This window comes from Sander vitreus, chromosome 15, assembly GCF_031162955.1.
Source record: "Sander vitreus isolate 19-12246 chromosome 15, sanVit1, whole genome shotgun sequence".
NCBI lineage: Eukaryota > Metazoa > Chordata > Actinopteri > Perciformes > Percidae > Sander > Sander vitreus.
Window position 1 is genome coordinate 19102814 of NC_135869.1, and position 13006 is coordinate 19115819.

The following is a 13006-nucleotide window of genomic DNA, read 5'->3' on the forward strand; positions in this document are numbered from 1 at the left end:
TGTTTTGGTTGATTTATTTAGATTGTTGTGTTGTTGTTTATTTACCATATATTATATTATTCTTGTTGTCTGCTAATATCCATGTTTCTTTTTACCATAACCCACCTCAAAAAGACAATGCTGCATCTCATGGGGCTAACCCGCAACTTTAAAATGTCACATCTACTTGAAAATTTTCCTCAACATCATTCCAAAAATACTACTGTATACTTCATCCTGAAACAATGACAGAACTGACATCACGTATATTGTTAGGGTTTATTACATTCATAGAACAGTGATTACCTGGTCAACCAGTACAGTAGTCGCTAAAAATAACATCACATAAAGGTTATTAACAGGTACGTCCACATCACAAAACACATGCTGAATAATTCATTGCATTTCTTGCAGCTTCTGAGCCTCTGGTTGGCAGATGCATACAGAAAGTGCTTCTCTGTTTATGTTAACAGAGCGCCACTTTGTGGATAAATTAGGAAGTCCACAGAGATAGATGGGAAGCAATAACCTATATTGAGACTATATGGTTGTCATAGTTTTTTCCATTAGGAGATGGGTATTAAGACTAAAAGACAAAACGAAGGTTTAGCTAGAAGGGCTCAATGAAATGAAGTTATCTTATTCCCTGCTTTAGTATTTATTCACCTGCATTATAATATATTTTCCATAACCTCCATGTTTTCCCTGACTACCCAACCTAACGGGAACCCATGAGAGGCCGCAGCCAGCCGAGGTGGCGCGATACTTTCTGGAAGATGTAGCCTTTGGTGCAGTCGGCCCCTGGCGGCTGGCTAACCACCCCAGTGAGGAAGAACACCTCATTGTACAGGGTGAGCAGGGGGCTGCCAGAGCTCATGGTGCAGTCAGCATTGGTCCGGGGAGTGGTGCAGCCCATTTTATTGGTCATCAGGTTGGGGTGAGTCTCCAGACACTGAGGCAGGCGGTTGTACGCCAGTTGGTTAAGGGTGAGCGGGCCCTCTAAAGCAGGTACCTGATTGGGTTCTTTCCAGCCGGTGACTATGGCCGGGAATTCTCCCGTCATCAGGACGCTTTCGGCAAAGTCTTTTTCTGGCACACAGGCAGCAGTCACTTCCTTTTTAAAGATGATGCGGTCGCGGAGCTCAATCACAGCCAGGTCATTTTCCGGTCGACCTTCCACATAGCGCGGGTGGACGTGAACTATTTTTACATACAGCGTCTGCTCTTTATCATCGTAGTTGGTGGTGCGCTTGCCTGAGGACATGCAGGTAAGACAAGACATTCAGGATGATGGTGTTTCTCAAGCTCATGCACACATACTGACATGTAGAGCTGCAAAGATTAGTCCATCAATCATGTTAGTTGATCGTCAGCAACTATTTCGATTTTGTTTTAGGCAGAAATGCCAAATATCTTCTGGTTGCAGCTTCTCAAATGTGAAGATTTAAAGCTCTGACTATGTGCTAGGAAATTGAATACGTATGGATTTTGAACTGATGATTGGACAAAAGACATTTAAAGACGTCACACAGGGCTCTAAGAAATTATAACAGGTATTTGTCACTATTTTCTGACATTTTGTCAATTAATCAATTAAATGAGAAAATAATAAGCCCATTAATCGTTAATGGAAATAGTTAAATGCAGCCCTACTGACATGTGGTCATTTGTCACTGATATATCTTAGACTTTCATGGCATTTTACACTTAAAAATAGTGTAGTCTTTCTCTTAATCTGTATTATGTATTTGCGCTTAAAAGTGGTATAGTTTTTTTATTATAATTTGTAAATAAGCCAATTAATAATAATACAAATGTCTACTATAATTGGATTTGCGTGCAGCTCAGTAGAGGAGGCAGACTATGTATCAAAAGCTCAACTCTGTACACAGTTCTTCTTAGTTTAAAAATGATTAAGCTTATGTGAAAATTTTTGGGGGGTAATGGGTGTTATTTTCTATCAGGGGATGTCATTATTGTAGCTTTTGTTGTTATTTGTTTTGTCTTTTTCATTAGTAGTAGCAGTTACACTAAAGTAATGAATATGTGTTTTGTCTACTCACCGACAGCCACCTGGAAGGAGCTGTATTTGTTGGCACACTGAACTGAAGTCAAGACCAGGTTCTCCTTCAGAATGACGCCGCTACAGAAACCTGCAGACTCTGAACTTTTCAGAAGAGCCTGAAAACAACACAATGACATGCAGCAATAAGACCCTGGTTTGTTGAGACCTGTAATGTGTCACAGTGTGAGTGTGGGGGCTCCTACCTGCCAGGGACACTCTGTAGAACTACAGCTAAGTCCTTCAAAGTTGCTGCGAACATTGCTGGCCAGTCTGGAATCCCACCGACTCAGACTGTTCACCTTACCACAGGGGAATTGGACTGAGAGAAGAATGTGAGATGATATAATTATTTTATTGCATTATTTCTCCGACTGAAATCACATTTAGTCATCCCTTTTTGCAGTTGAAAATAATGTCAATTTTTTTTTTTCTAAATGTATTGTTAATAGTGTTTAATTATTAAAAGGAAGAAAAAAAGATCTCAGAGGAAATATCACAAATGATCCTTTTCGTTTCAGCTGGCTGGAGGGCGTGTCTATGTTTGATTGACAGCAGCGGGCAGGCTGAGCTCCAGTGTTGTCAGAGACAGTTTCCCTGTCGATATGTGTTTCCCATTAAATCTGAACTAATCCCTAACCCTAACCAGCTGTCTCTGTTACGCCTAACCACAACCCAACCTAAGCCCAAACCCCAACCACGGCGAGAGGAAAAGATTTTGACACAAGAGAAAACATAAACCAACTTATACTATATCTTACAAGTCATAGGCAAGTAACATTTGCAGCTAAGTTTACATTTTGTTTAATGTGCTGCAGTTGACCAGCTAATTAGCTAAATTGCCTGAAACTGATGTTAGCAGAGCACTTTTTGCCCAGTGAATGTTAGTTTGGTGGTTTGTTTTAGCCCCAGTTTGTGCCTCTCATGTATCAGCATACATTTAGGTCACAAAAGTTGTTTAAAAACACTTACTGCTGTTCTGATGGTATTGTCAGAGTCTTCAAAGACTCTTCTAACCATCTGGATGAAAAAATATCCTGTCCACTGCATGATAATTTTGATTTTTAACCCGTTTCCCAAGTTGTGCCTCTGTTTACCAATCAAAACAAAGATGTCAGCCCGCTGGCTACCTAGATAGCACAAACTGGGTCTAGGCTCGTTCAACAAGCAATGGTGCAGGACAAGACTTCATGTTTGTAAGTCAGATAAGAAGGATACTTTAGCAGGAAAGCTAATGTAGGTTGTTGTCCAAAGTCTGTGACTCTCGTGTTATGTAGCAGGCTGTTGTCTGGCTGTGACCGTCTGCTCTGCCTACGATGGAACGCTAACGTTACCGCTTTATAAAAAGATGTGATTGGCTGTATGGCAAAAAGCTCTCTGTCTATGTATAGCATATATGTATGCTGTAGCATAAAAATGCATTATGAATTTCAGTTAGACATAAACATTGTAAACAGACGTACCTGCAGGCTCACACTTATTTCTGTCCGTATTGCTGAGCTTCCATCCGCGGGCACAGGAGCACTCGTAGGACGTGTAGCCTGGTTTACAGAACTGGGAGCAGCCTTTGTTCTTTTCCAGGATGCACAGAGTCTGGTCTGCATCGTGGTTACAGAGGGAAAAGGTTGCAGCACGCACGCACGCACGCACGCACACACACACACACGCACGCACACACACGCACACACACACACACACACACACACACACACACACACACACACCAAATGAGAAGTGAATTAACAGTGACATTCACAAACAACTTGCCAACACCTCCTCCTCACCTTGTTCACAGTGGACCCCTGAGAATCCCGACTTGCAGACGCAGTCGTAGCCTCCCACGCTGTCCGAACACATGGCTCCATTCTTGCAGGGCTTCTCTGCACACTGGTCTCCGTCTAAACACAGACAGCAAGTCTATGAGAAGATGCAATGTACTGATAATGACTGTGCGGTGATGGAAATCATTTTAACGTAGCACTTACCAATGTAGACAGACCAGAAGATATCCTGCAGGAGAAAATATGCATAAGTGCACAGTTTAAGCTGCACAATCGCATTTACACAGTACATTCATGAAATAGGTGCAGACTGAAGTATAGGCAAAGAAAAGAGGAGGCACTGAGGAGGTTTGAAGAGAGGAGGGAGTTAACAGTGAAGTCCTAGAGCTCACCGTGCGGTACGAGTCCTGGAAGATCTTTCTGGCCTCCTCGTACGAGCACACCTTCTCCATGCAAACCTGCTCCAAGCTGGAAGACGGAGCTGGGTTACTGCCATCCACATTTCTCTTCTGGCGAGAGATCACAGAGCTTGCCTGCTGCTTGTCCAAGAACACTGGAGGAACATGAAATGTCTCAGCTGGTTCATCCACAACAGACTGACCTACAGTTTGAAGCTGTTTACCCATAAAGAGGCGTGAAGCTGCACAGATTTCGTGTGATTAGCAACTAGTTTTTGAGAGATTGAAATATTTCCGTCGATTGATTAGACCTACTATTTTGCCAATTGAAAAATACTAAGATTTCTATTTTATAGCATTAGAAAATGAACTCTTTGTCATAGTTCTTCTCCCCCCAGAGACTCAGATTGTTTTTATTTTGGTTTGCAGCTGACAGAAAAATAATCACTAACTATTTTTTGGACTGTTGTGACATGTTATAAACCTAACAACAAATCGATTAAACTGTCAAGATGGTAATCATCATGAAAATATCAAGAACATTTAAAAAAACATGAACTTTTTTATCTGATAACATAGAAGTAAACTAACCCAAATCTGCACTGAGGCTAAAGCTGCTATTTGATAAAGCCCCCCAGAGATGTTCACAAGTAATTTTTTTGCAAGTCCAAGTCAAGTCTCAAGTCTTTGAGCTCGAGTCCAAGTCAAGTCTCAACAGTATCAAAATCAGTTGTAGGATAACTTTATGGGGTCTACTTAACACATCCCTCTAGACCTCAGACCTGGTGAAATATTAACCTAAGTCTGTCACATCATATGGATACAACTATAAAGATACAATTTGCATGTTCCCAGCATTAGCACAACACTTTGCGATGGTTAGCTTGTTACCTGTGATTATATATGCTAAATGTAACGTCTCTTTCACTCAAACAAATGTCTAATGTCGAAGTGGAAATCGAGAGAATAGTAGCAGCGCCACACAAGTTACAGAACAACATGCATCTCAGTGTCAGTCCAAATTACGCACAATAAGCAGTATGAACTCACTGATGTAATGCCATTTATTTTCTAAGTGTTAGTACGCTCAGTGAAACTTAGTCCAGCGCGAGGGAGACCCGACTCAGAGGAGGAGAGGTTAGTGAGGCCCGTGTCTCCACGGCAGGTGACAGTGCGCACGGATCCGCTGCGCCACGCATGGATGAAAAAATTAAATGTCTCTTTTCACATTAGTGTGTGAGTGACTGACCTATTTAGGTGCGTTTTGAGATGCCTGATGAAGTCCGACGTTGTTGATCCAGCATCTTTTATCTTGGTGCCACACACCTTGCATGTAGCTGTTCGCTTACTGCCACTGTTTACGAAGTTACTGAAAGCAAAACTAATGACAAAAGGCACAACTCTGGGAGGATTTGGTGTCGCCATCGGCAATGCATATTTTGATATGTGAGTGCGCGCACATAGGTGCATGCGTTACGTTGCACATTATGACAAAGGGCAGGGGACATACAGCTCGTCATACGTTTCCCCGTATATGCGCCAATAAAAGAAAATCGAAATACATGAATACATTTTGATTTAAAAAGCAATAATTGCATGAAAACAGGTTGTTGACGAGTCTCGAAGCTCGAGTCCGAGTCAAGTCTGAAGTCTTTTGGGTCGAGTCGCAAGTCAAGTCTGAAGTCAGCTGTTTGTGCGACTTAAGTGCGACTCGAGTCCCCATCTCTGAAGCCCCCACCCCGAATCTCTTAAAAACACAGCAGAGAGAGTCTGACATGTCATATAATCAGCCTGCTGCCATCTTGATCTCCTTTTAATTCCTCACTTCTCTTTCCTCTCTCTAGAGCTCAGACTACACCATGGTCGAGTGCTGCAGACCCTTCTGCCCCACGTTGGCCCACTCACCTGTGTGGGGGGTCTGAACGGCTGCCACAGCCCCCGCCAGCAGACACAGCAGAGCGGCAGATGTGATGAAGGAGCGCATGGTGACACTGAAGTGTGATCTGAGTCGAGTTGTCGGTACAGCAGGGATCAATGTGTTCTCCTACAAACAAGACGAGCAGATTACAGACATGATTGACACTCACCTTAAAATTCTGAGCTTTGTCTCACAGTGTCTTACAAATGTATTTGTTTTCTTAACATGGCTTTTGCCTGTATTGTGTTTCATGATTGAGTTAAAGTAACGAAGTAATGAAAATGCAATTCAATAATAAATATAATTTATATCATAGAAGATAATCTATAAATAAAACAAATTTGCCTTATTTTTGTTAAGTAAATAATGTATTTATATAGCACCTTTTAGGAGTAGAATTTGAAAGAAAAAAGTCAACTAACATAAAAAAACATAAATACAGATACAGGAGGATTAACACAGTGAAATAGAAAAATAATAATAATTTAAAGTCAATTCAAACCTCCCAGAATACCATGTAATACTATGTTGTAAATGTAGGCTATTGTTATTGTGTTTTATTTGTTTAATAATGTATGAGTACCTATGACCTCATACTGTTTTCAGTGATTGTGCAGTTTTCCTGCATGTCTTCGCTGCACTACTGTCATATAAATGGGCCTTAAAGACTATCTGTTTACACCTTGTAAACAAACACTGAAGGCCTCGTAAAGAATATAATTTACGTTTTCAGTACTGAGAGTCAAATCTGCAGAGGACAATGTGTTTATTTTTTACGTTAGACAGCGTACGTTTTCTGTCTGCGTAGCGTTTTATCCACCAGCCAGTCTGCATTTAGCTCATGTGGTGTTACCAAACAAAGAGGAGCCAGAACAATTGTAACGCATCTTCTGTGCTGCAGTAATGATCCGTTTTCCTAAAAGCTGCTAGAATGTTTCACGTATACAAACATTTAAATATTTACAAATCCGTCTCTGTTTTCAGGGCGGGTCCAACATGTTTCTGAGAGTAACGGTACGAATCAACATCAACGACAACGACAACAACAACAACAACAACAACAACAACAACAGTGAAGCTCGGTACCTACCGCTCCGGACTGAATCAAGGTACTGGCCCGCTGGTCCTGAAACAATCCACAGCCTGCTGCACGGATCGGGCCTATTGATCTAAAATAACGAGGCTGCTCACTGCCGCTTACTGCTTGTGGTGAGTGTAATGACAAAGAGGAGCCACCGGAGGGTGTTGTAAGACTGTCACAGTGCGGTACAGTACGTTGCCCTGCAGGATTAGACCCACACTGTGGGTGACTCCTTAACGTTTTTTTTTTACTAAGAGTCTGCAGGACGGATACAGATGAGTTTAAAGAGCATTACAGTAAAGATAATAGGTAAAAACCTCAAGCTCATTGACAGCAAAAAAAAACTCACAAGGAACAGATTAGACAAGACAACGCTTGTTAAAGCACTGTACTTAAGTACAATTGTGAGGTACTTTACTTGAGTATTTCCATTTTATGCTACTTTAAACTTCTACAAATAGGGCAACATTTTACTTTTTTACTCCACTACATTTATTTGACAGCTTTAGTAACTAGTTTCTAGTCGCTAATTGTTAAATATTAAACCAGTGGTTTCCAAACTTTTTCGCCTGTGACCCCTTACAAGAAAGCAGTGTTTAGTAGGGGCTTCATTTCAGTTTCCGGACGTCTATGAGTTGTTAGCAGTTAAATCAAAAAGAGACTTTCCCTCCAAATTTCTCAGATGGTTTCATTTAGATAACTGTTGAGGCCCAAAGATGTAAGATTATCCAATATTTTACAAACAAATAGAGAAAAGTCTGAAAAATGAATCCACATTTGTGTATCAGACATTTCTTTTCTCTCTCGTTAGTCTTCTCATGACTACTCAGATTTGTCTTATGACCCTTTGGAGTGTCCCGGCCCCCAGGCTGAGAACCACAGGACTAAACTACCTTACAGTATATATATATATATAAAGTAGTAAAACTAGCTCCACCTCAACCAGCTGCAACAGCGAAATACTGCTTACACATTGATGCATTAGTTTTTATAATGTAATTTAAACCGATATAGCCGTACATGTTGCTGATGATACTTCTGTACTTTTGCTTAAGACTTAAATGCATGACTGTTACTTATGCAGTAATGGAGTATTTTTACATTGTGGTATTGTTTACTTAAGTTAAGGATCTGAGTACTTCTTCCACCACTGTCCAAAGTACAAATGAAGGTGAAATGTGAGATGAAACGTTTTTGCAACTCAAACATTGGCTGCATTTTCATACATTTGTAGTGCTTATTTCAAGTCTCATTGTGCCACCAGCAACAGCACATTATTTTTCCTAACCTGGGGATCAGGACTGCCGAAGGGGTCGCCAGGCGATAAAAGGAATTTAGAGGGGTGAAATATGGATATTTTCACCTCTTCCGGCATCTAAAAACCCTTCTACTAAAACAATCTGACAAAGAAAAATCCTTCTTTGGTCAAACTGCCCCACATAGAGGCCACACACTGTGATGAGGAGACACAAGGTAAAACATGCAGTATTAGTTTGGATCCTGCTTTTTAATATGTGGCCTGATTTTTGCATGTATTTGTGCATGTTTGTGCAGAAATAAACTTTGGCTGGAAAACCAGTGTTAAATGAATAAAAAAGATGTAGGACCATCGCTGCTGTTTTCCTCAGCAGTGTGATCAGGATCAGGAACTCCTCTGATGTGCACATTTGATCAAACAAAATAGGATCCTATCTGCTGTGATCAATAGGAGAAGCTTAACTGCAAACAAACACAAATGAGTCTAGACAACAGCAAACAGCCGACAACCTGATTGGGGCTCTACACAAATCAGCTAAAGCAGAAGAGTGAAAATCAAAGTGGACATGAGGATTAGATGGAAACTGTTGAGAGACTGCGCAGAGAGGCCGTGAAGTTTTTGGCAGAATGAAGAACACATCTCATATCTATACAAAAAATAAAAGCTAGAAGCCTGGTAATGATAAAACAGGCAAATGATAAGAGCTGCTGAAACTAGGCCATCAAGGCTACGCTTTCCAAACCCAAAGTCCCTCCTCTGTGGCCTTATTTCAATGGGATTGTTTGTGAGAGCAATGTAATTTGCAGACAGGGCCGTAGGGCTTTAGTCTCAGCTGCAGCCATGTTAAACATCTCCATTTCCCAAGCCTAATAACTGAGGTATTATCAGAGCCTGCTTGGACCAGCTGGTCCCTGGTGCTGGACAGGGGCAAGAGCTGGACTGCCCAGTCCAGGGAGACTCACCCAGGGGTGGGGAGAGCAGATGGAGAGCCTGCCCCAACATGCAGAGCTGCAGCTGAATGTGTAAATGATTAAGATTGTCGTAATTTCCCTTGTGACTGTGGTCTAAGGTAAAATCCAAAGAAATTCAAAGTTGTCGCAGAGAACATGTACGTGTTACATCATGTGCAACAATATGTTGACTGTGAGAGCATCACTGAGTTTGCATGCACTGGAGTGCATAGTTCTGCATATCTCCCGCAATCATCCATCCATCTCTTTCTTTCAGTTGTTTTAATTAACAATCCCCTCTTGTATTCCTCTCTCTCTCTCTCTCTCTCTCTCTCTCTCTCTCTCTCTCTCTCTCTCTCTCTCTCTCTCTCTCTCTCTCTCTCTCTCTCTCTCTCACTCTTCCCAGTTCTCATTATTCTTTGAGTGCCGGCTCTAAATTGGAGGGGAGCCGAAAAGAAAGAGCGCTCATGTGTGACCTCACTGACCCATTCCTCTACAAATCCAAGGTCCAATTTTAAAGGCACGCTAAACAAACAGCCATCACAGAAGGCATCTATAATTAATGTCACCTGCTACTTGACAACTTTCTGATGGATATAACAGGCTGGAGACGAAATCCCTGGGACTCCCTGCATGTTGGAATCTCGATTATTTTCCTGCATCTTATTACCTCCTCTGCTTTTCATCACTTCTTTCTTTAATTTGTCAGATGTTTGCAGCAGGGCTCAAGGGTGGATGCCCGTCAGTCTACAACTGGTCCTGAGTGAAATATCTCAACAACTATTGGCTGGATGATATTTTGACAATATAAGACATATATGGTGCCCAGAGGATGAATTGTAATGACTTTGGTGATCCGATGACTTTTCATCTAGCGCCACCATCAGGTCAAATGTAGGACCAAATACCCAAAGTAATGACATCAGATGTACCTTGTAAAGATGATGCCTACTCAACATCAGCATGTTAGCCTCGTCATCAATAGCATGCTGAAGTAAGCATTTAGCTCAAAGCACAGCCTGACAAAGACTAGAGGTAGACTCTTTCAGGATTGACGTCACATCATCGTCTCCCCCATTTTGTCAGAATTTAGGCTTGATTCAGGGAATAAAATGTCTAACTAAAATAATAAACAAAATACCTGCTAAACATCAGAATGTTACCATGTGCAGTCTCACAAAGCCACTAGCATAGTTAAAAGCCACTACAGTTTTAAAGCCACATAGATCAGCTTTGTTCTGCTCAGTAACAAACCATAAATACAACATCAACATACAAAACTAAACATTTCTGTGGCGTTTGAGGCAATACCACAAGTTTGATTTTGCACGTTAGTGTCTTCATGTGATTGTTCAGTTCGGAGGATGTGACATGTGCATAGACAGTGTAGTAAGAGATGTAATAGGTTGATAACACGCACACATACACACACACACACACACACACGCACATACGCACACGCACACACGCACACACACACACACACACACACACACACACACACACACACACACACTCACACTCATAGACAGACGCACTAATGACCTGCACAGACCTTTGCTACCACTAACCTCTTACACATTACTGCAGGAAGTAACGAGGTTAGGTGGAAGTAAGACCACACTTCATAACCAACAATACATAACAACCATCACCTGCAGCCCTGGTTTGGTTACAGCATATCACCACATTATAGTTTCACATCAAAAACACCCTCACACATGTACAGTATCTTCTCTCCTGTATTGAATTCAACAGCAAACTACAACACATAACACAATCCCGCCTAATTTCGCAGAAGATTGCGTGTAATCGAGTTTGTGTGACAAAGGACCAATGATGATGTTGTATTAACTACTGGAGAGCAGGCAGGCACTACCCCTGTGGGGGTCTTTCACTGCTCTGATTCTCTTGAAGAATCACCTTTCCCTGTCTCACATTTCTCCGTGATCAATTCACGTCAGCTGGCCATATTTTATTTAACACTTAATCGCGGCGCTCCCTTCCCTGCGTCCCCCGCAGCTCATTTGTTCACATGTATGAGAAAATAATTAAGAGCATGTGATTGCTCCTTTACACTCTTCTCACCTCTCACTCCTTCACACTTTCCTTTGTTTCTGATTCAAGAGGCATTCAGCAGAAACAGGTCAGCCAGTATTGGACGGTTTCTGTATTAATTATTCCTTTCATAAGGTGCCCTCGATCTGTCAACAGACGGAGGGCTCAAGATGCCATAATAGAAGCTCCAAGCATGTTTTAAGATGGTCCTGATCCTCTTTTGTGATCCCCTGCTTTGTTACTCATGAGTTTTCTTCCACAAAAACCTCTTTCTTCTTTCTTTCTTAGTGTAAAACTTTTTAATCTTGTGTGCCCTTGGGTCCTTTTCACAGCTACCTTTTAAATGATATACTGTATCTCACTCAGACAGCAGAGCGTGGTTGTGTTTTCTCAGACCTGTGGAGAGGTGGCATAGGCCTTGATTGTGCTGATGAGGCACAGGGAGGGCAGAAACACAGCTGACAGCTCTCTAAATGGACATGATGTTTCACCGTACTCATGCCAAAGCTGCTTTACTTTCTGCACATATAGCATTTCCTAAAAGCCCAGAGGAGTCTGCAAATCATTGGTAGTAAGAATAATGACTGTTATGCATTCACAATTTTTACTTCATAGTAAAGAACACAATTTTTTCGTGAACAATATGATATGATTTATGATTTCCCAGTATTTCCTTGTACTAAAAAATTAAGGCAAAGGGACACAGAAATTAGTTTTAAGGGAGAAATGTGAGCGCTGAGAAAAATGCCTTAGTAAGGTTAGGAGTATCGTGGTGAATGAAGCATTCAGATCTTTTACTTATTAAAAAATAGAAATACAAAAAAATACTCCATTACAAGTTAAAGTCCTGTATTCAATTAATGATAAAAGTATTACCAGCAAAATTAAATTAAGTATTAAAAGTAAAGGTACCCATTATGCAGACTAATAAACAACAATGATTAAATATCAACTCTTCATTTTATAAATTACTGATTTTCAATCTGTCCAGGAGATCCTGTAGAACCTGTTACATGTTGGAAATATACAGTAGTCATGAAAATCCATTAAAATAAAGATTAAAATCTACAAAACATTGTAACGAAATGTAATCCAGTTTTGGAGGACTGGATGTCTTTTTTGTGCTGCTATCAGCTGCTCCAACAAAAGAACTGAGCCTGTCACCGGATCACCAGAATCAGTCACCAGATTCTTCTATAAAGTAGCATAAAATGGAAATACTCAAGTAAAGTACAAGTACCTACAAAATGTAATGTAGCATATTGTATAAATAGAAGTCGAATACTGTTTTATGGACAGACTAAACAAGCAACTTATCTTTGGACTCATATTTTGTTTTTCATTCTGTAGAGTAGACTATCAAGAGAAAATGAATAAACTGGTCCCACAACTCCTCTCCTGCATTGTGTATTCCCCAAACCGTTTCAGCTACATTGCTTTCATTTTGTGAAAGCAATGCACTGTAGCTGAAAATGTTTGGAGAATAAACATATCATATTGGAAAAAAGTTAATATAATTAG

At 40.9% G+C, this 13006-nt stretch overlaps 1 protein-coding gene across 1 annotated transcript; it reads right to left on the reverse strand.

The window, feature by feature from the left end:
* Nucleotides 1-244: 244 nt before the first annotated feature.
* proza (protein Z, vitamin K-dependent plasma glycoprotein a) lies at nt 245-7368 on the reverse strand. Its single transcript, XM_078270083.1, has 9 exons — nt 7229-7368; nt 6126-6264; nt 4215-4375; nt 4027-4051; nt 3826-3939; nt 3505-3639; nt 2248-2363; nt 2043-2160; nt 245-1233 (listed from the first exon to the last, which is right to left on the reverse strand). Exons 2-9 carry the CDS (start codon nt 6202-6204, stop codon nt 698-700), a joined length of 1284 nt encoding a protein of 427 aa, XP_078126209.1. The 5' UTR covers nt 6205-6264; nt 7229-7368; the 3' UTR covers nt 245-697.
* Nucleotides 7369-13006: the final 5638 nt, after the last annotated feature.